The 27,699-nt window shown below is 35.4% G+C and overlaps 1 protein-coding gene across 1 annotated transcript in view; it reads right to left on the bottom strand.

Annotated features, from left to right (window-relative positions):
* Positions 1-880: 880 nt before the first annotated feature.
* THEGL (theg spermatid protein like) overlaps positions 881-27,699 on the bottom strand; it is a 49,822-nt gene continuing 23,003 nt past the window's right edge. Inside the window, exons 3-9 of the mRNA XM_015597494.1 lie at positions 23,392-23,445; positions 20,057-20,185; positions 16,441-16,578; positions 11,032-11,146; positions 3,380-3,511; positions 2,288-2,463; positions 881-995 (exon numbers count right to left, since the gene is read on the bottom strand). Of these exons, the coding sequence (XP_015452980.1) occupies positions 881-995; positions 2,288-2,463; positions 3,380-3,511; positions 11,032-11,146; positions 16,441-16,578; positions 20,057-20,185; positions 23,392-23,445 (859 nt within the window). The remainder of the gene's footprint in view (positions 996-2,287; positions 2,464-3,379; positions 3,512-11,031; positions 11,147-16,440; positions 16,579-20,056; positions 20,186-23,391; positions 23,446-27,699) is intronic.

Here is a 27,699-nt window from a genome sequence, read left to right as displayed (position 1 = left end):
GAAACTGAAGTTAAAAACTACTATATGGTATTTGTCTCTCCACAACACTAGTTATCTCCTTAATACAAAAGCCTTAAGAGCTTATTCACTTATAAAATTGGTTTTCAAATAAGTTCATTTTCATGTAAATCTAGGTATGCCATAAATGTAGTTTAATTTGTAAAATATCAATCCATGGAGATAATAAAATAAAATAAATAAAAAAAACAACCTCTGGGCAGATGAAATTTGACAGTAATTATGGCTCTTACCAAATGCCTTACTTTTTCTGTCATTCATGATAAATGACACTGAATGTGGGTAAAGGAATGGAAATTGGTGGAGGTGTGATTATTTAAGGTAACCTGTTCTCTAAATTTTATTTACATATTATAAAAAGCATTTAGATTTATCCGAAAAGGCTTCACTATTTCAGTATCATGTCTTGAGAATGAGGGGATGTTGAAAAATTAACACAAAGAATGTTTTCAATTCTCAGGGCTTATTAGAAAAGGGACCAAGGTGAAATCAGCTACTGGAAATCAGAACATGGATCTCACTGGGACAAAAAAAGCAAAACCCGCAGATATAGGGAAGAGTGTTTCTCCAAGTCAGTCACAGCTATGAGACAACCAAGATGCTTGCAAGGATTATTAGTAAGGATAAGGAAGGCTATCATTTCCTCTTTTATTGCATGCTGGAGTCCCCAAACCTGCTAAACACATGATTACAGGTAACAGCAAAAATTGTTAACTGAAGGTCACAGCGATGTTCCCTGGGGGTCTCGTATGTTTTTGATGTTCTGGGGGGAATAGAAACTGACAGTACCAGAGTAGGGAACTAAGTCATCTAATGTCTTCTAGATACATAACTAGAGTTTGACTGATGTGGCTTTCTGTATTTAACGCCTAAGAGGTTCTGCCAACTTCTGGATCCTCTGAGAACATTGTGCTTTCAAAGCAGCTGGCTTGACGTTGAAGACCTCTGGATCATAGTATACAATATGTACAGGAGCCCTGAAAAAGGGGAAAAAGATTTCAAGCTGAAATAAGATGAACAGAAAATGGATAACATTTCTCAAGCATCCACTATATGTTAGGCACAATGATATTATCCTATTTTGATTTTCATAAACACCTCATGAAACAGGAATCATGACCTCCATAACACAAATAATAAAATGAAGGCTCAGGGACATTACAAAAATGATCTGTGTTCAAATCCAGATTTGTGTACTGATCAAATTCCAAAGCCTTGGCTCTTTCCACAGAAAGTAAGTTCTGGAAATTTCTCAATAATTTGGTAGTGTTCAAACAAGCCAGACAGTCTTGTGGTAGACTTAAAGAAACCAAAGTTTTGAAGTTTCCACCCTTAGTACTTTACCACCAAATAATAGAAATTTTGCCACTAGAAGAGACTCTTAGGCACTTGATCTTACTCTTCTCTTTCCTTTGTCAATGGACAGTGCTTGCTTCGTCAGCACATATACTAAAATTATTAATGAACAAAGAATAAGCTTTATTTCATTTGATGTTGAACTTTTTTTTTGGAAAAACACCTTATAAAAATATTTTAAATATTATATTATATAAGAACTAACATATTTCCCATTCCTTGAGCTCAAGACTTCCACAACTTTTTCAGTGTCTCCAGATTTTCTTAATGATGCTTAAAAAGGAGGATCAGGTATTACCCCTTGAAGGCAATAAAATTAATTGAGATTCAAGCAAGTTAAAAAGTCTCAAAACAAACAGGAATTAGAGGTAAATTCTTCTTCGTTAAATGTATTTTTTCATTTGTTTGGAATAGGTCATACATGTACATGATGTAAAAACATTGAAAAATTCAAAAGCCTATGTAGTGAAAGTAAGTCTTCCTCCTATCCCAGTTTCCTAGCCCCGCCCCCCCAAATAACCATTGCTACTAGTTTCTTGTATAGTCTTCTGAGATATTGTAAGCATATACAAGTATATACAGGACACATATGTATTTTTTTCTTGCACTGACTGTAACATGTTACATGCTCTGTTCTGTAACTTATTTCACTTAACAACTATGCTAGATAATCTCATATCCACACTTACAGAGTTATCTCCTAGATCTATGTCCACTAACCCTTTAACTGTAGCCTTATATTTATAGTAAGAAGACCATAGATTTGTCACAATAAATGTAGCAAGTATGAAAGATGCTTTTGAAAATTTCTCATATTTCCACAATTCTTTTCACCAGCCTTATTAGGTCAACTTTTCTTTGTCCATAGCAGCCCCAGCCTTTCCTGTCCCATCTTAGCCTTAAATTCACATACCTTGTACTTGGATTAGCCAGTTCTTGAATTCTGGGAGATGCTTCAGAATGGATAGCAGCATAAGATACTGGCCGGTAGGAATCATAAGCAGGTAAATAATCTTGATGAAGAGGCTTGGCCTTAGCTAGAGCTACTATTCGAGGGTTAGGCTTGGCAAACAAGGCAGCTTGGGATATCTACAGTGGGAAAAAAAAGACACGAAAATATACCAAGTTTCACTACATCTCCCTCTCTTTACTTCTAATCATTTCTTTACTGCAATAGACTCCTAACTGGTCCCCCTGCTTCCATTCTTGCTCCTGTGCGATCCAACCTTCTCATAGCAACTTGCCACTACAAATATGGAGGAGTGTCAAGGAAGAAGAGCAAGGGAAGCCATTGAATGTTCCAGGCTCTGTGCTGAGCACTGTGCCTTATCTGTTATTATAGCTTAACAGCCATCCTAGCGGGAACTGTTAGCTTTACATTTCCCTTGCTCACCTTGCCCCATCCAATTTCAAGGTAATCCCAACTTTAGGACTTTGACATGTACTCTTCCCTTTACTAAATATTCTCTTCTCAGATCTTCACTTAGCTAACTTCATCTCATCATTCAGGTTTCAGGTCAAATATCCCTTCTTCAAAGAGGCTTTCCCTGCCTACCATATGCAAAGTAGCTTATTCTCATAGTCACTCATTTCCTATTTTATTTTCTTCATCACATTTATCACTGCATAACATTATTTTGTCTATTTACCTATTTACTTTTTATTTCCCTCTATCTTGTTCCTTGGGCATGGTGCCTGGCCCATACTAGGCATTCAAATACTTGTTGAATGAATAAAGCTAAGGAAATTTGTCACAACACCACAGAGCTAGTGTAGCAAGGCTGGGATTCAACCCCAGCTTTTACTGACTCCAAAGTTCATGCTCTTCACCTTCTACCCCCAAGTTCCTTTCCATACTTTGCAAGTAGATCTTCCTTCTTGCCAGAGACCACTCTTTCAAGATTCCCTTTTCCAATGACTTTGGCTAATGCCCTCTAAGGGCAAAATAGCACCCTAGGAAGAACCATAAAGTGAGCTGAAGGATGCCAAGGCAGTGCCAGCTTACAGGATGGATAGGTTTTTCACATGTTTCTCTTGGATAGCATAGACCCTCTATCTTGAGCCTTGGATGGGCAAGGTCTATAATTCTTGGAGCTATGACAGCAGTCTGAGCAGAAATTGAAACCCTGTTTTCAATCTAGAGGAGAAAAATAAAATAGTATGTGTAAGTTTCAAATAATAAACATCATCTTCATCAAGGTTCCAGAGTATGGCCTGACTTTTGGACCAGACTTCTCAGCAAATCCAGCAGAAAGAATGAGAAAATCTTGCAGTAATCCACAATCATAACTGAAAGGATCGATTTCCCTCTTTGTCAAACTAGGCTGTATGGATTCCAACCCAACTTTTCAGGAACTTACTGTTAAACTAAAGGCGGAGAGGAAATGGCAATGTTGCATGTTGTCTAAGAGATCAATGATAATGCTGATTTACGGAGTGACAAACTCAGCCAAGAGGGGACAGCCTAGCCCTACCACATGAGAACACTGTAAGGGGCAGCGCTGTGCTTTGTTCTCAACTATTTTTGTCCTTTAGGAATTGGAATGCACATTATCACAAATCCCCATGCTTAAAGTTAATTTTAGTGGCTCTCTTCTAAGTCTAACAGGTAAGAAAAAGAAACCAACACCAAGAAGAAGAAAGGCAGAACTATATCCCCATAGATAATATCATACTGGTCCCCCATGTCACTCCTCACTATCTTAATTGTGGAAATATGTTCAAATTACATGGTCTTCTACTTAAATTACTTGTATTCAAACTAAAAATTTACCACAAGACTTTGAAGGGGAATATAAGTATTCACTGACAATACGGTTTTAATCATGGGTAGAAAAATAATATACTAGGCGTGTTTCCAGTTTTTTCTTGTGTTTTTTAAAATGATGATGATACTAACACTGAAAGTGTTTTTTACATGCATTCATTTATTCCTCACCTGGGGTATCATTTTTATTTCATTTCACTAATGGAGAAACCAAGGTATTGTGAAGTTCAGCAATTTATTTAAGTTTATAGTTAGTAAGTGGCAAGTGGGGATTCAAACTGAAAGCCCTATCTGCCTGTACTAATTAACAAACACTGTGAAGTACTAATTAAGCATCTTAAGTATGTCTTATGAATACAGTTTTGTCTCCTATCAGGCTCTGGGAAAATCAAAGAAATAAATGATAACCACTGTCTTCGATTAAGGCATACAATTTAAAAGGAAATAAAACAATCACTCATTAATTAAATTCATTAGATAAATATTCCTTAATCATTTATATTATGTAAGACACAACAAAGAAAAACAGAACAACCCTTTTTCTTAAAGTAATTTTCATCTTAGAAGAACCATAAACCTATAGGCAAATCATTAAGATTATATGATACCCATAAAAGAGAATAAATAAAATTTTGAGAGATTTCAAAGAAAGAACAAAAAAATCCAAGAAGATTCAGGGATAAAGAGACATGAGATTTAACTTTGAAAGACAGATCAGATTTTGACAAGTAGAGGAAAAGGAAAGATAGGGAAGATGAAGAAAGGAAGACAGAAAGGAAAGTCTGAGCACAGAGGCGAGGAAGCATTGAGCAGGTTATTTATGGTTAAGATTAAAGCTTTTAAATGCATTTGTAACTAGATTTGATGTGCGAGCCGTTCTTCATAGCCATCAAAGAACCATTAAGTCTTTAAATTAGAGAGGAAGCATGATCAGAGGAGGAGCTTAACCTATTAGGCATGTGTGAGAAGGACCAAAGCAGGAACGCAGAAGGCTGGAAGGACAAAAAGAAAATCATGGCCAAAATAAAAGAAACAAGGGTATTCATACCCTACCCCATTCTAAAATGTTTTTAATGTTACAATATTTTAAACAAACTGATACTTGCACAAAAATAGATCAATGTAACCAAACAGAGAATTCAGAAATATAATCAAGTATAGTAACTCAATTTTTTTTTAGTCTAGAGCTCCTTTAAAGTCTTTAAAAGTAACCAATAGTTCCCAAAGACTGAGATATTTAAGAAAATTTATCATTAATCTTAAAAAAAAACCATTACCTGTTACTATAAATACTTTTATGACAAAAACTGTATTTCCCAAAACAAATAAAGTGAGAAAATTAGTATGTTTTACATTTTTGCAAATCTTTGTAATATCTGGCTTAACAGGGCACAGTTGTTTTGGTTGAAGTATATGAAGAAAATCCAGTATCACACAATAGTTGGAAAGAGATGCATATTTAATACCCTTTCAGATAATTGTGGATATTCTTCTTTGATATTGCAAATAAAACTTGACATATGGTAGTTTCTTAAGTATCAGTTGTAATGTATAATCTGAAACTAGGTCAAGGGACTTTTCGTACTCTATTACTTTGAAATCCATTGGTCTATCTTGCACATTCAAAGAAACTTTTATGCATGCATGATTTTGAACTTGCAGATTATACTGAAAAGGCTCTGAGGAATCTTATCCATATCTAGGCTACAATTTTGAAAACCATCGCCCTAGTATAAATGACGTTATAGTATATAATAATTCTGGCAATGAATAATTAGAGGCTTGGGCAATAGTGGGGGGGGGATTCTTACCCTTATTTTATATAAAAATATACTTCAAAAAGATTAAGGAATTAACTCTTTTAAAATAAAAATAAATCATTAAAATATTAATGAGATATTTTTATTATACAATTAATATTATGTAAAGTAAATAATACCTAATATTGTCAAGGGTACAGTGAAAAAGGAGGCCCAAATAATATAAGTAAATATGTAAATCAAAATCACTTTTGTTGGAACACATTTTGGGATTTTATATGAATCACCTCAAAATGTTTGTATACTTGATCCAGTAATTTTACTTCTAAAATTTTCATTCTCAGAAAATTGTCAAGATTGAAAATATGGGGAGGAACATGTTGATAGAATGACCTCATAAATTCATACAGTAAATCAGACAAATCCTGTGAGACATCCAAAGTACATGTGAGTAATACCAAAGGTATCTGCTAGATATAAAATAAGAGTCTTACAATTTAAAATCTATTAAGAGTCAAAGATTTTAAATATTCAAACAGGTTGATAGCCTGAGTAGGAGTTTCTGACATCTGAAGAGATTAAGTGAGCTATGAAAGCAACCCCCTTTCTAAGTTTTATAGACCTGACAAAGTTAACTATAGAAAGAGACTGTTTATGACATTCATGGAGGTAAAAGGACTTCCCACAGTTCATCTAAAGTCTCTGGTGGCAAGTAACCTCAGGTACCTGTAATAGTAACTTGAATTCCTTTGTGGGCATGTGTTATTTTTAAATTCGGAGAAGATTCAGAATTAACTGTAAAAAAATAAGCTAAGATAATCAAATCATAGAATTAATAATTGTGTTAAGAAGAAGTATATGCGCAATCTTGAGAAAAAAGAACAAAGTTGGAGGTATCACACAACCTGATATCAAACTATAGTACAAGTTTACAGTAATCAAAACAGTATGATACTGGCATAAAAACAGATACATTGATCAATGGAACAGAATAGAAAGTCCAGAAATAAATCCATACCTATACGTTCATTTAATATATGATAAAGGAGGAAAGACTATAGAATGGGGTAAAGACAGTTTCTTCAATAAATGGTGCTGGGAAAATTGGACAGATACATGCAGATAAAGGAAACTGGACCCCTTCTCACGCCATGTACAAAAATAAACTCAAAATGGATTGAAGACTTAAATGTAAGACCTGAAACCATAAAACTTCTAGAAGAAAACATAGGCAGTAAACTCTTTGGCATTGGTCTTAGCAATATGTTTTTGACATGTCTCCTCAGATAAGGGAAACAAAAGATAAAAATAAACAAATTGGACTACATCAAACTAAAAAGATTTCACACAGTGAAGACCAATTAAAAAATAAGTAGAGACCTGGACAGATATTTCTCCAAAGAGGAAATACAGATGGCCAATAGACATGTGAAAAGATGCTCAAGGTCATTAATCATCAGAGAAATACAAATTAAAACCACAATGAGATATCACCTGACACCTATCAGAATGGCTATCATCAACAAATCAAAGAATTACAAGTATTGGCGAGGATGTGGAGAAAAGGGAACTCCCACACACTGTTGATGGGACTGCAAATTGGTACAGCCACTTTGGAAAATAGTCTGGGGGTTTCTCAAAAAATTAAAAATGAATATGCTTTTTGACCCAGCAGTTGCACTTCTGGGTATTTATCCAAATAAAACCAAAACAGTAATCCATAAAGATCTGTGCACCCCTATGTTCACAGCAGCATAAGTTACAATAGCCGAGATATGGAAGCAACCTAAATGCCCATCAGGAGACAATTGGATAAAGAAATTATGGTTCATATATACAATGGTGTATCACTCAGCCATTAAAAAAATGAAATCCTACCATTTTCAATGACATGAATGGACCTAGAGGTTATTATGTTGCATGAAAGAAGTCAGTCAGAGAAAGATAAATACCACATAATTTCACTTATATGTGGAATCTAAGGAACAAAAAAGAAGAAACTAACTCAAAACAGACTCACAAATATAGAAGACAATCTGGTAACGGACAGCGGGGAGAGGGGTTAGGGGACTGGGAGGAAGGGGTGAAGGGCTAAAGAAGTACAGATTAGTAGTTGATAGATGGTCACAGGGATGAGGAGTATAGCATAGGGAACGCAGTTAACATTAATGTAATAGCTAGGTGGAGAGCCAGAGGAGAGAAAGAGCAATTAGGGGGATCATTTTATAAACTCCATAAATGTCTAACCGATGTACTGTATACTTGAAACTAATAAAATAAATTTTAAAAAATATATATGTGCAAGAATTGATGAAATTTGAACATGGATCATGAGAAAGATATATGAATGTTAAATTTCCTGATTTTGATAACAGTATTGTAGTTATATAAGACAATGTCTTCGTTTTTAGGAAATACATACTGAAGGATTTAGAGAAAGGGGTATATGATGTCTGTAACTTACTCTCAAAAATAATAAATGATTCAGAAAAAAATTAAACACAAATAAACAAGCACCATAGAGAAGAGAGAATGATAAAGCCAATGTAAAAAATGTTAATTTTTACAACTTTTCAGTAAATTTTAAATTATTATTAAAACAAAAAGCATATATACTATTAAAATCAAAGGTATGTACATGTTTAAGAGAATTGGGCCTATTAGAATGGTAAACTTACAACTGCAATTTGAAATGTATAATTGAGTGATCGATTTAGAATTATGACATTAAGTTAAAATCTTAAGCCCATGTCATTCTCACATTTAAAAACTTCAGGTTCACCATATTTATAAGTTTAATGTATTTGATTTTTAAATAACTAATATTTGAAAAGGTTTTGCTTGTTAATGTAGATGGTTGAAGAAAATACTTTAAAAAATCAAATTTATATATTTATAAATATAGTTTAAAGTATTTCAAGGTATTTAAGTTTAAAAAATCAAACCAAACATTATTCAGGACTCTTAAAAATCATTGTTAAAAACTGCTAGGATCATAAATAGAATAATAACTTTCAAGCTGAACTTAAATTTGAAGCCTAAAATAAAAAATAGATTATTTTTAATTCTAAATTTTTAAATAGACTATTAATTATTTAAAGCAAGCACATACCTCTGAACAGTCTTTTCTGCAAACAGAAACTATGCTCAAGGGTACCAAAAGACTCACATTATTGGGTGTAGCAGTTTTCTTCTTAAGTGACTATAAATTCCTTGCCACTTCTCGCTTTGAAAGGTGGAGTTTGTATCCCTGCCCCCTTGAATCTGGCCAGACTTGTAACTACATCAATCAGCAGATTATGACTGCAGTGATATGTGACTTGCAAGGCCAAATCATAAAAATATAAAACATGTAGTTGCCACCTCGTCTTTTGGAATGCTCACCCTTGGGAACTCCATTTTAGGATATTCCTTCTCAGAATGCAGCTGCCATGCTGAGAGAGGTCTAAGACACATGGAGAGGGCATATGAAGGTGATCCCATAGATAGTCCCAAATGAGTCTAGCCTTCATGTCATCCCAGCCTAGACACCACAAATAGGTATTGTCATGAACTGAATGTTTATGTCCCCCACCCACACAAAATTCATATGTTGAAGCCCTAACCCCTAATGTGATGGTATTAACAGGTAAAGTCTTTGGGAGGTGATTAGGTTTAGATAAGGCCATCAAATTAGAGCCCTCATGATGGGATTAGTGTCTGTATAAGAAGAGGAAAAGACATCAGAACTCTCCCTCTGCATACACACATGCAGAGATCATGTGAGCACCCAGCAAGATGGTCACTGGCTACAACTGGGAATAGAGCCTTCATCAAGAAGAGAATATGCTGGCACCTTGATCTTGGATTTCACAGCCTCTAGAACTGTCTATGGTATTTTGTTATGGCAGCCTGAGGTGACTAAGACAGGTGTGAAGGAAGCTTCAGATGATTCCAGCCCGTGACCATTTCAGAAATGTGAGCCATTTGAAATACCCCAGCTGAGACCCCAGATAGCATGAAGCAGAGACAACCCTGCTTACTCTGCCCAGATTTCTGACTCATAAAATCCTTGACCATAATAAAATGGTGGTTATTTAATGTCTTAAGTCTGGAGGTGGTTTTGTATGAAGCAACAGATAACTGGATCAGAACTATATTGGTTTTAGATTATCTGGAGTTTGTTTTCTGAGCTGATTAGATTTAAAGGTATTAATGATCCTATTGCCAGTGGTTAAAAAAAATTTAAAAAGGACACTGGTAGTCCATGGCATACAAAACAGAAAGCAAGACTTTGGGTGACAAGCAACAGAGAACATTTTAGTAAAATAAGGAAGTATAGCGGAGTTGGTTTGTTGTTTCAAAGTACACTGGAGAAGCTGAAGAAAGAAATGATTAGCTCGAGCCTTTAAATTCCCACCTTAAGGTGTGGGTAAAGGACCAAAAAGTTTTATAACTTACCCCCCCAAAAAACCTTATTTTCTATGGTCACAGGCCTGAAAATTCTTAAAAACAAACCTAAAATCTAATTCCGCAAGTGGGTAAATTACAATGCAAATTTAATTCTCAAACTTATATGATCTCCTATACTCAAATTAGGGCAATGATCAGGAAGAAATGGGTCCTTGAAAATAAGAATGGGGGAAGATGTGCAGATTCCAATGAAGCTGTGTACTTTAAACCACTGAGTACTGCTGAGCCTTCCTTACCAATAGAATCAGCACTTCCTTCCCTGCCTGAGGGGGTTAGACTCCCCTTGCCTGAAGAAACTGTAATGGCTTCCCCTGAAGTAAATACCCTCCGGGGAAGCTGCTGACCTACCCCTACTATCTTCCATTGCTTCTAGATCTATAACCAGACCCAAGTTCTAGGTGCCATAACAGCCTTCCATAGCTGTTCCAGCTCCCACAGTAGCTTAAGTACTAATTTTGTGTTACTCATAGTGGTTCTGTTTCTCTGATCAAATCCTGACTGATACATGAGGCACAGATGAGGTAGTCAGAAAAGTTTATTTGATGAGAGGAGAAAATAAAGAGAAAGAAAAGGAAAGTACACACCTAGAAATAAAGGTGTTATAAAAGCATGTTATATTTACAAACATATTACATGTTACAAAGTCAGTTAGGAACTGTTCCTTTCACATAGACTCACGTTTTTTGGAGGAAGGTAGTTTGGATCTGTGCCTTTGGCTATTGAGAGTCGTAGTATCCGAGGAGAAGGATCAGAGATTTTAAGAGAATCTTTTTTTAAGTAATCACTGAATGACCTATATGCAAATTGAACATAAAATATTATCATCATTGGAGGAACAATAACTGCATTTTCATTGCTATAATTAACATCCAAACAATTATATATATTATTTCTATCTCAGGAACATCTTTTCCCATAATCACCAGACTGGTTTTCCTCAAAAATTTTTTTACTGTGATCCACAGTAAGAAGTACATTTTATATTGTGATACAGCATATGTAAATCCATGTATGTATCTGAAATAAACTTATCATGAAATAATGCTTGCCCTAGGCAATATATTCTAATTTTTTAAATTTAATATGATTTAATTAAAATAAAAGCTAGAATTGATTTCATGATCAACTGATAGGTTGAGACTTGCAGTTTAAAAAACATTATTATTAGCTGTAATAGTTTTTATGTGGATTCCTTAAGATGGTCTACATAAAAAGTCATGTCATCTATGGTAGAGATAGTTTTACTTTTTCCTTTCCAACCTGAATGGCTTTTCTTTCCTTTTCTTGCCTAATTTCCCTGACTTGAATCTCCAATATGTTGAATAGAAGTGGTGAGAGCTGACATCCTTGTCTTATCCCTGATCTTAGGGAGAAGGCATTTCATCTTTTATCGTTAATTATATTAGCTGTAGAGGTTTTGTAGATTCTCTTTATCAAGTTGAGAAAGTTCCTTTTTATACCTAGTTTATTAAGCATTTTTATCATGAAAGCATGTTGAATTTTGTCAAATGTTTTTTCCTGAGTCTATTGAGATGAGCATGTGGTTTTGTTTTTTTAATTCTATTATTTTAGTATATTACATTGATTTTAGTATATTGAACTGAATATATTCTTGTATTCCTGGGATAAATCCAACTTGTTTATGGTGTATAATTATTTTTATATGTTGTTGGATTTGGTTTGCTAGTATTTTGGTGTCGATTGTTGCCTGTATATTTAGAATTGCTTTGGTAGTCTTTTGGTATGGATTGTTACATGTATATTCCTAAGAGGTATTGTCATTCTCTTGTCTTGTAACAGCCTTTTCTGGTTTTGGTATCATGGTAATATAGACCTCATAGAATGAGTTTGAAAAGTGTCTTATTTTTGGAAGAGTCTAGAGGATTGGTGTTAGTTCTTCTCTAAATATACCATAAAATTCATCAGTAAAGACATCTGTTCCTGAGCTGTTCATGGGAACTTTTTTAAAGTTATTAATTCAGTTACTTTACTTGTTATAGACCTGTTAAGATTTTATTATTGAATCAAATTCAGTAGTTTGTCTTTCTAGGAATTTGTCCATTTCATTTACATTACCTAATTCATGGGCCATACCATTGCTCATAGTAACCCTAATAATCCTTTTTTAAATCTCTATAAGGTCAGTTGCAATGACCCTTTTTGTTGTAAATGATCCTTAAAAAGGTCCCCTCTTTTTTTCCTGAATTTAGTAATTTGAATCTTCTTTTTGTCTTGGTCAGTCTAGCTAAAAGTTTATTTTACTGATCTTTTCGAAAACCCAATTTTTGGTTTTGTTGATTTTCTATTTTTCTAATTTCTATTTCATTTCTTTCTACTCTAATCTTTATTATTTCCTTCTTTTTGCTTGTTTTAAATTAATTTGCTTTTCTATTTACAATATCTTAAGATGGAAGATTAGGTTACAATTTAAGATCTTTCTTTTCTGTGTAGTCTTTTACAGCTAAAACTTCTCACTAAACACTATTTTAGCTGCATATCATAAGTTATTGTATGTTGTGTTTTTATTTTTATTAATATCAAAGTGATTTCTTCTTTGACCATTGTTTAGGAATGTTTCACATTAAATATTTCACATATTTTTTAAGTTTCCAAATTTCCTCCTGCTATTGGTTTCTAATTTTATTCTATTGTGGTCAGAGAACTAATTTTGTATGAATTCAGTTTTTTTTAAATTTATTGACACTTATTTTATGACTTAATATATGATCTATCATAGAGAATGTTCCAATTGATAAGGATGTATATTCTGCTATTTTTGGGTGGCATGTTCTATAAATATCTTTTAGGTATAGTTGGTTTATAGTGTTGTTCATGCCTTCTGTTTCTCTGTTAATCTTTTGCTTGTTATTCCTCCCGTTATTGAAAGTGGGGTATTGAAGAGTACAGCTATTATTGTTTACTTGTCTATTTCTTCAGTTCTATCGGGTTTTGCTTCATCTATTTTGGGACTCTGTTGTTAGGTGCATATATGTTTATAATTGTTATATTTCCCTAATTGATTGACCATTTTATAATTATAAAATGTCCTTTGTTTCTAGTATCAATATTTGTCTTAAAGTCTATGCTGTTTGATATGAATATAGCCACTCTAGCTCTTTTTTGGTTGGTTCACATAGTATACACTTTTTTCATCATTTTACTTTTAGCCTGTTTCTTTGAATGTAAAGTATGTGTCTTGTTGATAGCATACTGCTGAGTATTTGTTTTTTCACCCATTCTGTCAATCCCTGTCTTTTGATTGGCACGTTCAATTTATTTATCATTTAATGTATTTAATGATAACATAAAACTTATACCTATATACTGCCATTTTGCTATTTGTTTTTACATGTTATATCTTTTTGTTCCTTTTTTGTTCCTCCAAAATATTAAGTATTTTTAGTGTGCCATTTTGTGTATCATTTTAATTCCCTTATTTCTTTTCCCATATTTAAAAAATTATTTTCTTAGTTGTTGCCCTGTACATCTTATAACAATTTAGTTCAGATTAATACCATTCCATCTCCTCCTCCTCCTTTTTGCTGTTTTTAAAAAATACATTGTATGCCCATCAACACAGATTTATACTTGTTGCTTTATGCAATTGTCTTTTAAATCAGATAGGAGAATAAAAGAGTTACAAACAGAAAAATACATTTATGCTGTCTTTTATATTTACCTATGTAGTTAATTCTATTGATGCCCTTTATTTATTCATGTAGGTTTGAGTTACTGTCTAGTGTCCTTTTATTTTAGCCTGAAGGACTCCCTTTAGTATTTATTGTAAACAAGTCTGCTGGCAATAAATTTTCTATTTTTATTTATCTGGGAATGTCTTAATTTTTCCTTCATTTTTGAAGGATAGTTTTATTAGATAGAAAATTCTTGGCTAACAGTTTTTTTTCTCTTTCAGAGCTTTAAATATATCATCCTTCTGGCATTCATGGCTTCTGATTAGAAATCACCTGTTAATCTTATTGCAGTTCATTTGTATGTGATGGGTCATTTCTTTCTTGTTGCTTTCAAGATTCTCTTTTTGGCTATGGACAGTTTATGATGTGTCAAGTTATGGATCTCTTTGATTTTAACACACTTGGAGTTTATTGAGTTTCTTAGATGTGTGGATTAATGTTTTTCGTCTGATTTGGGAAGCTTTGAGCCATTATTTCTTTAAATATTCCTTCTGCCCCTTTATCTTTCTCTTCTTATTAGATTCCCATTATGGATATATTGATACTCTTAATGGTGTCCCATAGGTCTATGATGCCTTGTTCATTTTATTTATTTTTTTCTGTTTTTTAGACTTGACTACCTCAATTAACCTATTTTTAAGTTGGTTGATTCTTCTAACTGTTCAAATCTACACTTGAGACTTTATAGTGAATCAGCTAAAATATATAACACAAAATTCAAACTCATGTAGTAGTTTATTGGCGATCCCTGTGTGTCTTCACTAAGCACTTGCTTCTCCCCACACACACATTCAATTCTAACAAGCTAGGTTTTCTGTTTCCAGTGTACAGAGAGTCAGAAAAGAGGCTGGTTTGAGACTATTCCACCAATAAAAGTAGAAATAACAGAAAAACTATGAGAAGCAAATATCTTATAATCCAAAAGCGCAGAGGTAAGGTCATTTTGCCTCAGGAAAAACTGCTTCATAATCAAACAGCTCCTGAGAGGTTTTTTGTATTAAAGGTTTATGTAGTAGTTAATGTTCATAATAACTATTCAATCCAGTGAACAAAGGTTACATATTTGTTCAGTAGCAGAAGAATCAGCTTAGGAAAGCAGAGGAAACATAAGCTTTTAAAAATACAGAAAGTTTTAATACTCAAAGGGGTTTCACTTATATGAAACATCAAACTCAGGTGTCTCAAAAAGTGGTGACAGACAAAGTATTCCTCTGGTCAATAAACAAACAAACAAATAAATATGCATGCGTGTGTGTATGTATATATATGTATATATATACACATCAATTTATATGTATATTTTAACTAAATTAGCAGATTTTTAAAAAATGAAATGATAAATAAGCAAATGGAGAAATTTTATTGGAGGAATTGGGCCTCTTTTTCTGGATTCTATGATGGAAAAAGACTTAAGTTATCCAGTTAAACCTCTCTCTGAATGCAGCAATCTTTACTAAAATCGATGTAAAGTCATCATTCCAGCCTGTGCTTGCACACTTTTAGGAATTAGGGAGGAGATGGCAGTTGATTTCTACAGATAAACATTTCCATTACTGAATAAGTAGCCAATCAGAAAGATTGTCTTACATTTAGCTGACACAACTACTGCTCTGTAAATTCCTAGTTTTACTTCTAATTCTAGAATAGACATAAGGTAATTATACTTTACATACTCTTCCTCTTTCAGATGTTGACCCTTTAAACAGCTATCACTGAGCTTCTTTGGTCTCTTCTCTAAGCTACATATGTCCTTTCTATTGACTACTTTCCATACAATATAGTTTCCAGAAACCTCAACATCTCATTCATTTTCTTCTGAATAGTCTCAAACTTATGATCAGTTTCTTGAGCTATAACATCCATAAGTGGACACATACACTTAATGTGTTCTGACTGAAGCAGTGTATAGTAATACTATCCACTTTCTTGTAATTGTACACTATACATATTCCACTAATTCATTCTTTTTTTCAACATCATAATCTTGGCTCCTATGTGGAAAATATTATCTTAGCTGTCTTTTAAAGACAAGGAGAAATTCAGCATTCAAAGCAAAAGGATGATAATGAGCAAAGTCACAGTGACATAAAAGAACATCAAGTTCTATAAATTGCAAAAACCTGTCATATTTTATTTACATATTTTCTTTTAATTGGCCAACAATGATAAGTTTAGTGTGACTTTTAGCTTCACCATAATTTGAGTCAAATGTTATTATTAACGATATCTTCTAATTACCTATAATTGCTGAAAATGTGATTTTTTTTAGCCTGATTTGTTGAAACGTGAGTGGACTTTTAGTTTATGGAACTGCATGCACTAAAATAAGAGCAACAATATTGTGACACTTTACCAAATCAGATTGGAATCTGTGGAGCATCTCAAGGTACTCTACCTATTTATTACATGCTCTTTCTTGACTCTGTTGGGCTGTGCCAGCTTCTGGATCCTTTTGGAAATTTTTCTAAACAGTGCAGAAGAAGGGATCTCCCAGATTACAGAACCTCTGCCACAGCTGTAGTAATATTGAGCCCTGCAAGTTGTAGAAGAAGAAAAAAAGTGAGTAAAACAGTCAGAAATTCAAATAATCATAGTAATTTCTAACACTGACCCCCAGATCTAGGAGAGCCAGCATGACAGTTTACCCCTTTACTGCCGAGCTATGTTCTACATGGGAAGAAGTTAGAAATGGTTACAGTCATCAAGTTTTCAGATAGTTTCTAATATTTTATTCTAAAATGAACAGTTTTCTATAAAAAATAAACTGCATTTTCTAAAGAGACCAAAAAATACACTGATGTAAAGAAAACATTTGCTGCTTTAAAACCAAATTTCTTTAACCTCTATATAGATGATTTAAATATTTTTACTATATTTTTAGTTAATAGAATGTATTACATTGGCATTTTTCTTTGTAACAAGAACTCTGAGTTTAAGAATGAAGTCTACTTAACCATGGTATATAGATTATTTAATAATTGTTGGGTTTTGTTAACAAAGATTTTATTTAGGATAAATAATAATATTGTTCTTCTTATCACTCCTGCCCTTCAATCTTTACCTAATCAAAATATATCATCAGTGGAAAAGGAAGTGATACTGTTTTAGATCTGCTGTTAACTCAGATTGCAGTCCCACTTCCACTTCTATTGTTTTCCAAAGGACCTTTGCTCCTTTAGAATGTTCATGGATGTGAATCTGCATCCATCTGCCCAGGCCTCTGTCTGCTGGCTGCTAATATAAGCCTGGGTCTGTGTTTAAGCCTGTATCTCCCTTGCTTGTGAATACTCAGCCTTAAAGCCTGTCAATACACCACACATCTGCTTTCAAAGGGTTTGAGACTGCCCAGCCCAGGCTCCACTGCTTGACTGAACTGACTCAGCCATCTTCACCCACTTACACTGACAACCTCAAACAGACAGGGAACTTCTTGCACTTACCTGAGATTCGCCTCTTTCAAAAAATGACAGTTCAGTTTAGGAACTTGAGGTAGAGAAGGAAGAGGTGATTTTGGACAATGGGGCACTTTGAAGTGATCAGACCCACATAAGGAGGGTGGGTGTGAGTGGGAGGAAGGGGTGCTTAGGCAGCTAACGAGCAGTACAAAGGCAAGATGTATTGTAGAGTAGGGCAAAGGGTAGAGGCCCAGGCAGTGGGTGAGAGATACAAAAAAGAAAGATGGGAGGACACTAGAGACATAACGCAGCTACTCAGCATTCTTTCGGGTGGGAATGGCAAGCATCAAATGCCATGAATATATGTACTGACCATAATACTTATGCCTTATGCCGCCAACACCTAGAAGTACATGAGTGAGATGGAGAAAATAATACATTTTGTGGTTGTTATGAAGATTAGATAAGAGACATATAAGTCATTTTATTAATTAAAAAGTATTATTCAAATAAGATTTTATTATTAACCAACTTGTATATTAATTTTAAATTTCACATGTGCATATCTCTCTTGTTCATAGAAATTGCATATTAAAAGAATGTATGGCTGCTGCCTTTATATGATTCTACTCCCCTTCCACAGTTATCCACATACCCAAGTCTCACAATTCCATCAAAGTAGCAGTTACTCTCAGTTTCCACCTTAAAAAATTATAAAAAGAGCAAATAAACCCAAAGTAATCAGAAGAAAGGAAATAATAAAGATCAGAGCAGAAACCAAAGAAATAGTAAATGGCAAAATCATAGAGAAAAAATCAATGAAACCAAAAATTGATAAACCTCTAGCCAGAATGATTAGCAAAAAAGAGAGAAGGCACGACTTACCAATAACATGAATGAAAGAGGAATCATCACTAGAGATTGGACAGATATTAAAAGGAAAATAAGAGACTATATGAACAATTTTATGCCAACAAATTTTTTAAATTAGATGAAATGGATAAATTTTTTGAAAGAAACACACTACCAATGCCCATTCAGAAAGAAATAATCTGAATAGCCCTTGTTGACAGTTTAGCTAAGCTACTCCATGGTATTGCTGCTTTGGCAACCATTTTGTTTGGCTAAGCAGCCTGCAGTGACAAACTGACACTAGTCCCTCATGCAAGCACATGCCCTAGATACCATCCCACCAAATCACAAGTAAATGTAAGTTCCTGATATGACTTCACTAAATAGCCCTTGGACTAACAGTCTCCCCCGATTCTCAATGCCTTTCCCTATGTGCCCCTTAAATAAGACCCCTGAGGAGCTTACTAAAATCTCATTCTTTTGGTTTGAATTGACCAATCTCGACTTAGCCTGGAAATCCCAAAGCATTCTACCTATGGATCCTAATAAAACCCCAGTTCTTCCTCTCTCTGTCAGAACTCTGCCGTGACTTCCCCTTGAGGCATGCCAGGTACTTCCTCTAGGACTTGTGAGTAATAAACTTCTCTATTTTGTTTTCTTTTGTGAGTCTGTTATTGAACTGCAGGCACCCTGTGTTCCACTTAACAGGTGGTAATTGACAAATTTATAGCAGCCTTATGTCTATTAAATAAATTAAATTTAGAGTTAAAAGCTCTCCCACCAAAAAACTTCAGTCCCAGATGATTTCATTTGATGATGGATTCCACCAAATATTTAAAGGAGAAATAAATACCAATTCTATACATTTTCCAATTGATTGTATGAACAACTAATCAATTACCATAAACAAAGACATTACCACAAGCAAAGACATTACAAAAAAACTATAGACTAATATCCCTCATGAACATAAACACAAAATTCTAAAGTTTTATTGGAACACAGACATGCTCTGTTTACATATGTCTATGGCAGCTTTCCCTCTATAATGGTAGAGCTGGGTAGTTGCAACAGATATTTTGTGGCCAACTATATATCTGGTCCCTTCCAGAAAAAGTGTTGACTTTTGACTAAAGTTGTATATTGAGATAGAGAAATGGCCACCTCAATTATCCTAAAAACCAAACTTCAGATAAATAATAGTAGTTTTACCTTTTTCTTTACTTTAACCTCCCTTACTGCCTGCACTTGTCCCTTGCACCGCCCCGCGACCCACTACAGTCTTTTCTCCAAAAGCCAACCAGCAGAAAGCTAAGTCATTTAACAAATGTGCTAAAAGCAAATTGGCAATGGGCATCAAATGCCTTAAAACTATCCTTACCTTTAAATGCCCTAATTAACTTATGGTAATCAAGCCCATGGGTGGTATACAAAATTCATAGTTTCATGAACAAATAAGTTCATCTGCAACAGTGTTATATATGGTACATATCCTTGCATAATACCCTCGCTTTATTAAAAAACAGAAATCCTGATGAGTCAAACATTTATAAGATATAAAGCAAGTCTGCAATAGCTAAATATTAGATCTTGCTCTGAAAGAGTTGTACTGTAATATCAGATTGGAAACAGATAGAGAATCCCTAATCCTCAATAAATTTTGACTATATGACTATTTGTGGCTTTGAGATAAAAGGGCTGGGTTCTGTGTTCATTTTCCCTAGATTCTCCTGATAAAGTAACCTAGTAACACACAACACCAACCTGTTAGGTACATATCGGTGGGAGACTTCCTTGGGCTGGGCAAGGTTCTCAAGTCTTTTGGTCAGCTGAGCATTCAAAGCACTCCTGGAAATAGGGCAAATAGGATCTTGATTTCCCCAAAACAGTTTTCTGTAACAAACCAGAAAAAATCAAATGGTGAAAAATTCACTGTTAATGGACATCTTAGAAATGGCTCTTGATGGCTTCTCTAATGATTTTACTTTAGTTTAAGAATTATCTCCATTACAGAATTTTACAATTTCCAGGCATCAGAAGCAGATAAATTACTTACTCAAGTTAACTGTCTTAAAATGTAGTGACCAAAAATGAACCCATTAGAGATAGTTCTGTTTATGCCATCATGTAATTAACACTATAATTTATAGTCAGGTCAACATAAAATTGGCATGTCACCTCTCCACACTGCGCTCTCACTTTGGATGATGCACTGTACCAGGTGGTCAGAAAATAGAATCGTAACAGAGTAAAATTAATAGCTATCATTTGTGGAATACTTACTGAGAGTAGGCACTGGGCTAAGTGCTTTACGGACATTTAGTCTCAGCAGCCCTGTGAAATAGGTATGATTATTGTGCAGAGGGTGAAGAGAAAAAGAGAAATCAGTCCAGGATTATCCTGAAAAAGCTTCATGGAAGAAAGTAGAAGGCACAGACTGCCATGAGCAATGGGAAAACCAACTATTGTGCAAGGCATGTTTGGGCAGAAGTGGAAAGTCATGTTGAGAGTAATTAAGTAACATTGCTGGAATGGGTGGGGAAGGCAGAAGAAGGTCTTGAAGGCCTGGCCAAGGAGTCAGAGAAAAGTACCTCAGTAACCCTACTTTGCACGTAACAAAATATGCCAACTAACTGAGCTTATGTCTTTAAGAGGCCCCAGCTGTTCTTTTTTTTTCTAATTTTATTTACATTTTTGTATATAATCTTTCTGCTTCTACTTTGTAAACATCAGCTAGAGTCACTATTAGAAATGTTTATCAATCAGTCAGTTAATATCCCCACCCTCTACATTCTTCTGATTCCTTTTCCTAAATATGACTCTAATCTGTCAATTTCTCATCACCCTTGTTCCTATCTCCCTTGTCCAGATCCCATCATCCACACTCTTTTCTCCACATCACTGCCAGAGTGATCTTTCTAAACTCCAATCTGATCAAGGTTATCCCCTTGTTTAAGACACTTTAAAGGTTTCCATTTACTTTAGAATAAAATCCCAACTCTTCACTGTGGCTTACAAGACCCTCTACAGTTTTGACAAGCACCTGCCTCTTTAGCCTGTACATTCTTCCAGGAGAGAGATCAGGTCTTAATCTTTTGGAGATTTCCCCTTGCATAGTTTAGTGCTATACACAGCAGGTACTCTATCATGGTTTGATGAGTGAACAAATGGTGAAAACAGGGACTCACCTGATGGTGATGTGAAGTAGAGATTAGAGAGGAGAGAATGACTTTGAGGAGAATAAGAGGCTAAAGCAGAAGTTTGTGTCCTCACAGGGTAGAAGTGGTCAGGGAGCTCTCTGGGGTCTCTAAATGACTAAATTACTCCCAATGTGACTTTCTGCTTCTGCCCAAACATGCCTTGCACAATACTTGGTTATTTCCATTGCTCATGGTTACCCCAACATTTTATAAGGGTGTTAATCTCATTGATGTGGGCTCTACCCTCATGATCTAATCACAAAGGCCCCACCTCCAAATGCCATCACATTGGGTACAAGATTTTAAAATATGAATTTCGAAGGGACATAAAAATTGAGTCAATAGCATCTGGTAAAGAACTGGTATTCAAAATATACAAAGAACTCTTAAAATTCAACAATAAAAAAATCAAAAAGTGGACAAAGGATCTGAACAGACATTTTGCCAAAGAAGATATAAAGATGGCAAATAAACATATGAAATATGCTAGCATCATGCCATTAGGGAATTGCAAATTAAAACAACGATACCATTACACGCCTATTAGAATAGCTAAAATCAAAAAGCTGACAATACCAAGTGCTGGTGAAGATATGGAGCAATAGGAACTCTCATTAATTACTGGTAGAAATGGCACAGACACATTGGAAGACAGTTTAACAGTTTGCTACAAAGTGAATATATTCTGACCCTATGATCCCGCAATTTGCACTCCTAGGTATTTACCTAAATAGGTTGAAAACATGTATCTACACAAAAACCTGCATACAAATATTTATAGCAGCTTTATCCATAACTGCCAAAACCTGGAAGCAACCAACATGTCCTTCGATTGATGAATGGAAAAATAAACTGTGGTATAAACAAACAATGGAATATTATTCAGCATTCAAAAGAAACAAGCTATTAAGCCAAGAAAAGCCATGGAGGAACCTTAAATGCCTATTGCTAAGTGAAAGAAACCAGTTAGAAAAGGTTACACACTGTACAATTTCAACCATATGACATTCTAGAAAAGGCAAAACAATACAGTAAAAATATCAGTGGTTGCCAGGGGTTTGGAGAACAGGGGAGAGAAGGAAAGAAATGATAGGTAGCACAGGTAATTTTTATAGCAATGAAACTATTCTATACAAGACTGTAAGGTAGACAGATGACATTATGCATTTGTCAAAACTCATAGAACTGTACAATTTAAAAAGTGAGCCTATGAATTAAAGGCTGAGAACTGCCAACAGGCCTTTCACTCTATGTATTCTCACCTTTTCACACTATTTCCTCACTGTATGTCCATATAAAAGTAAATGGGAACTAAAGAATGACACATAACTGAAAACAACAATTCAGGTTTTACTTAGGAAACAAAGAAGAAAAAGAGGATTCCTATGGCCAAAGGGAGAAGGACAATGAGTCTAGCCTGGTAGAGATTCAGAGAACGGGTATCTTCTAAGCAGAAGTGTTGAGACAGCAATGCCAGATGTTAGAAGAAATAATCTTGAGGATAGATATCAGAGTTTCAAAGGAGTGTGAAGTAACACTGTGGGATGGAGGTTCTCAAACCTGTCTGCCTATGACAATCATCTTGGGAGTTTTTAACAGTCCCAAAGCTTAGGCTGCACCCCAACCAAGTAAGACAAGATTTCCGGAGATGAGACCCAAGCATCAGTCAATTTTAAAGGTCTCCAGGTGATTTCGATGTGCAGACAAATTTGAGGACCAATGACCTAGGGTTTGGCTTCCATGTGTTGACTCAACTGAGGTGACAATATCAGTTCAGTGGATCCAGTTGAGCAGAGAAGTGGATACACCTAGGATAAAGGGTTAGTGGGCAGGTAAGGTTAATACTTACCTATTTAAGTAATACATCATCACAAACAAATCTATATAATATTGCCTTACCTATCTGGTGTTCCCCATTGTTTTTTAGGCCTAGAAAGATCTTGGATTCTCTTCCTAGAAAAAGAACTAACAAATACCAGCTGATTAATTCAGAGTACTCTTAACATATATGGTTACATCAGATGACTCCTACTCAAACAAATCCCATCTGAGGGGAGAGAGGAAAAATGCCCTATTTGATGGGATTTGAATAGAGCTGAAAAACTCAAAGTATTCAAAAATATTGTGGGTCAAAAATTCTCACTCCTCAAATCATTAATAACGTAGAACCTATTGAAACAAAGACAATAAATATGCAATAAAACCGAGAGCATATTGTCTCCAGAAAACTGCAGGTAAAATGCACACTTATTAATGGGAAAACCCCTCAATTCTCATATTAAGGTAATTTGTAAATGGGTTGATTATATTCTGAAGAGATTGTATAGATTAATTTCAGACAGAATGTCTGGCTTTGGGAAAACTATGATATAGGCAAGATATAATTTCAGTACCGATCACTCCCCTTTCTGCTCCCTTGGACCTTTCTTGATTGTTCTGAATCCCCTTCTAAAAGAGACAGTTTATGTTCTCCAAACCATCCATGTGTTCCTCTACATTTCCCAGCTTCTATTGTAGTTATTTGGAGCCATGTGCCTGCTTATGTCTAACTTCAGCAGAAGTGTTGGGTATCATTTCCAGGGCAATGCACTTAAGAGCTAATGTTCCTCCTCCACTTCTCTTTTGCCCTGTTGCAGTGACCCTGGAAGCCACATATTCTAGATGGCATAGCTACAAGATAGAGGAGGGCCAGCCAACTAACACTGGACTGTGACATGAGAGAGAAATAGGTTTTTATTGAGTCAAGTCATTGAGAGTTGTGTAGCTTGTTTGTTACTGCAGTGTTGCCTATCCTATGCAGATTAACACACCACCTACATTACTGTAATTCATATAATTATATACTTGCTTGGAGTTCAAAGGTCCCAATAAATAACAACCTTATTTTGCCTACTACAATTAGGAACTAACTGAAAAAAAAACCCGGCACAGGAGTCAGACAAATAGAATAAGACAAATAGAATAAAAATGCTTTATTATTGATAAAACTATGTTGAAGAGAGTAGTGTGGATCCCTGACATCTCTGAACTGAACTCGACCCCCAGAACTGCAAACCTCCCCCCACCCCATAGGGGTTAAGTTTGCTATGTGACAGAAAGCAGATCACTAAGATCATTCACTGTAGATAGACAGGTCTCAAAGAGAGAGGACCCAGAAGGAGCCAGTTCTCTCTCCAAACTCCATCAAACAGCTGTTGCTCTTACCCACCCCGGGGAATCTAATTAAGGGATAAGGCAGGAGGCTAGGAGAATTACTCAAGGGAAGTGCTTCTATGTACAAAAAAGGGAGGTGAGTGGGAAAGAATTCTCTCTCACACTTACCTGAGCTCTTTAATAGTGTCTAAACTCACTATGTTAGAATAAGCCCCTGGTGTCAGGTTGGATTCAGACCTGACACGGCACATGCAAACTCTTACGTGAAGATGCGGCCTTCCTAGTTAAATGGCTATTGATGCATCATGAAGCTCCTTTCAGAAAGTGAGAGGAGGCAAGTTTGAATTAATAGGAATCCCCAAGATTGCACATTCACAAAACTAGGTTATCTACCCTGAAGATCAAGCTAAAATTCTTCAATCAGATTATCTATTTTCATATTCCTCTCTGTTTATTTCACTTGCATTGTCCCTCAGCCTTTAGTAATGACTTACTTGCCCCTTAACACCTTGCCTTAGCTGTGCTAGGGGAGTAACGCAAGTAAGGATTTTGCATGCATGCAACCAGGCAACAGTATTAACAGTGGAGCAGTTTCCCTGAGGCCAGTATGGTGGTGGCAGCAATCAATCTCGGGGACATAAAACACTTGATCCAACAATTATTTTCATCTAAGAGATTACTATTCCAATACTAATATTGGAGTTTCTGGGGTTTATTATTTTAAAATGGAGTGTCATTTTCTTATCCCTGGGAAAGTTACTTAATTCTCTGAGTTTTAGTTCATTTGTTCACCAAATATTCATTGAGCACTTACTATGTACCAAGTGTTCTAGGGCTGAGAGTACACTGGTGAATAAAACAGATAAAAACCCTTGCCTTTATGTCAGGACAGAAAGACAATAAATGAAATCATATGGTTTTTATCTTTCTCTGAGTTATTTTACTCAGCATAATACCCTCTAGGTCCATCCATTTTGTTGCAGTTGTCAAGATTTCATTTTTTTTAAAGAATTATTTTTATGTCTGAGTAATGTTCCATTGTATACATGTATCACTTCTTTATCCATTCATCTATTGATGGACACTTAGGTTGCTTCCATATCTTGGCTATTGTAAATAGTGTTGCATTGAATATGTAGATACCTGTGTCTTTTTGAATACCATATGATTTCACTTATATGTGGAATCTAAAAAACAAAACAAATGAACAAACAAAACAGAAACATTTTGATGGTTTCCAAAAGGGATGGGGTTTGGGAGGATGTGTGAAGTGGGGAAGGGATTAAGAGGTACAACCTGGTAGTTACAAAATAGTCATGGAAATGTATAACATAAGAAATATAGTCAATAATGTTGTAATAACTATGTATGGTGTCAGGTACTAGATTTATTGGGATGATCACATCATAAGTTATATAAATGTCTAATCACCATATTGTACAATTGAAACTAATATAATATTGTATGTCGACTATAACTGAAAAATAAAAAATTATTTAAAATAAGAAAGATAATAAACTAAATAAATGAAGTAAATACAAAGTTTATTAGATGGCAATAAGAGCTATAAAGAAAAATAAAGCAAGTAAGGAGGTTAAGGAGCATGTGGTGGGGAGAGGTTGAAATTTTAAGTAGCATGGTCAAAAAAGGCATTACTGATCAGTTTATATTTGAACAATGACTAGGTATACAAAATTTCCAGGGAAAGATTATCCCATTCCAACAGTAATAGCAAGTGTAAAAGTCCTCGGGGAGAAGCATGCCTATATGTTTGAAAAATAACAGGAGGTCAGTGTGGTTAACTTCATCTATAAAGGAAAATAATTATCCAGTTATAAGAATTGTGTACCTAGCACATTCTAACCCATGGAGTGGGTACTCAATAATGTTAGTTCTTTTTCCTTTCTCACCTGCAGCACCTAATATAATAGCTTGAATGCAATAAATGCTCACTAAATGCCAACTGAGTTTAATTAGTATTTGTTTAAAATATAAACTTAATTTAAGTGTCTTATACGGGAAAATAATGGAACTATCAGTAAACCAGATGAGGTGATACATTTAATATTGTTTAAATTGTTTTAGTGCTGGAGGAGGTTGCTAAATAAAATACAAGTTTAAAGTAGTAAGGAAAATAAGATCACTGGAGAGGAAAAAAATTGGCGTAGATGATAGAGGCTTTGTTCATTCCTCTAGCAACCAAGTCAAAGTTGTGACAGAAACAAGGAGCAGCAGCAAGGAAAAACCGCCTGTGATCTAGATGAACAAGCCATACAACTAGGGAGAAGTCCAGGAAATCACCCTGTGACAGCAGAAGGTAGGACAAGGCAAGGACGCAAGGCTGCCAGGTCTCCAGAGGCTGCGTGAGATATAGGCTGCGGCAGCGGCAGATGCTTCTTAAAAGGGTCATGTCCGCAAACAGATTTTCATAGTGAAGGACCTGCTCGCTTTGAGCACCGGTGCCCATTCGGCTGCGCACAGGATGCATCAGGGACTTACAGGGAGACATTGTCAGAGTGAGGGTCAAGGCTCTGTACAGGAGTGCCGGCAGTATCCATTGTTTTCTGTTGAGCCCTCCTCCCTCCCAGTGCAGAGACACAGAGCTGCCATAGTCATGATGTCATCAAACTGGATAACAGAGGTCGCTCCACCCAGAGGATTCCCTGAAACCCCGCCTCCCCCAACTCATAGCCCCACCCAGGCCACATCCAGGTGTGTCCTCAATGAGTCAGTGCTCCTTGCTGAGCAGCACCTAGACTCACACTGGAGGCAGCTAGCCTTCATTTCTGGTGTAGCCTTTTGAGGCAACTATAAGCACAGCATCTTTGGATTGCTTGCTGAATCTTAACAGGTGGCCCTGGAGAGTAGGGGCTTGGGCTAAATTTGGCCTGCAGCTGAACCCCTCTCAGTACTGTGCCATTGGACAGTACCTACTTCACAAATCCACACTATTAAGACCAGGAGACTTAGGAGCTTTGCTTAGTACATAGAAACAGACATGGAAAGGCAGCCAAAATGGGAAGACAAAGAAGCAGAAACCATATGAGAGAACAG

The sequence above is a fragment of the Pteropus alecto genome, unplaced genomic scaffold (assembly GCF_000325575.1).
Source record: "Pteropus alecto unplaced genomic scaffold, ASM32557v1 scaffold57, whole genome shotgun sequence".
In the NCBI taxonomy this organism is placed as follows: Eukaryota; Metazoa; Chordata; class Mammalia; order Chiroptera; family Pteropodidae; genus Pteropus; species Pteropus alecto.
The sequence above is the reverse complement of the archived record's forward strand: the minus strand, read 5'-3'. Positions and strand labels throughout refer to the sequence as shown.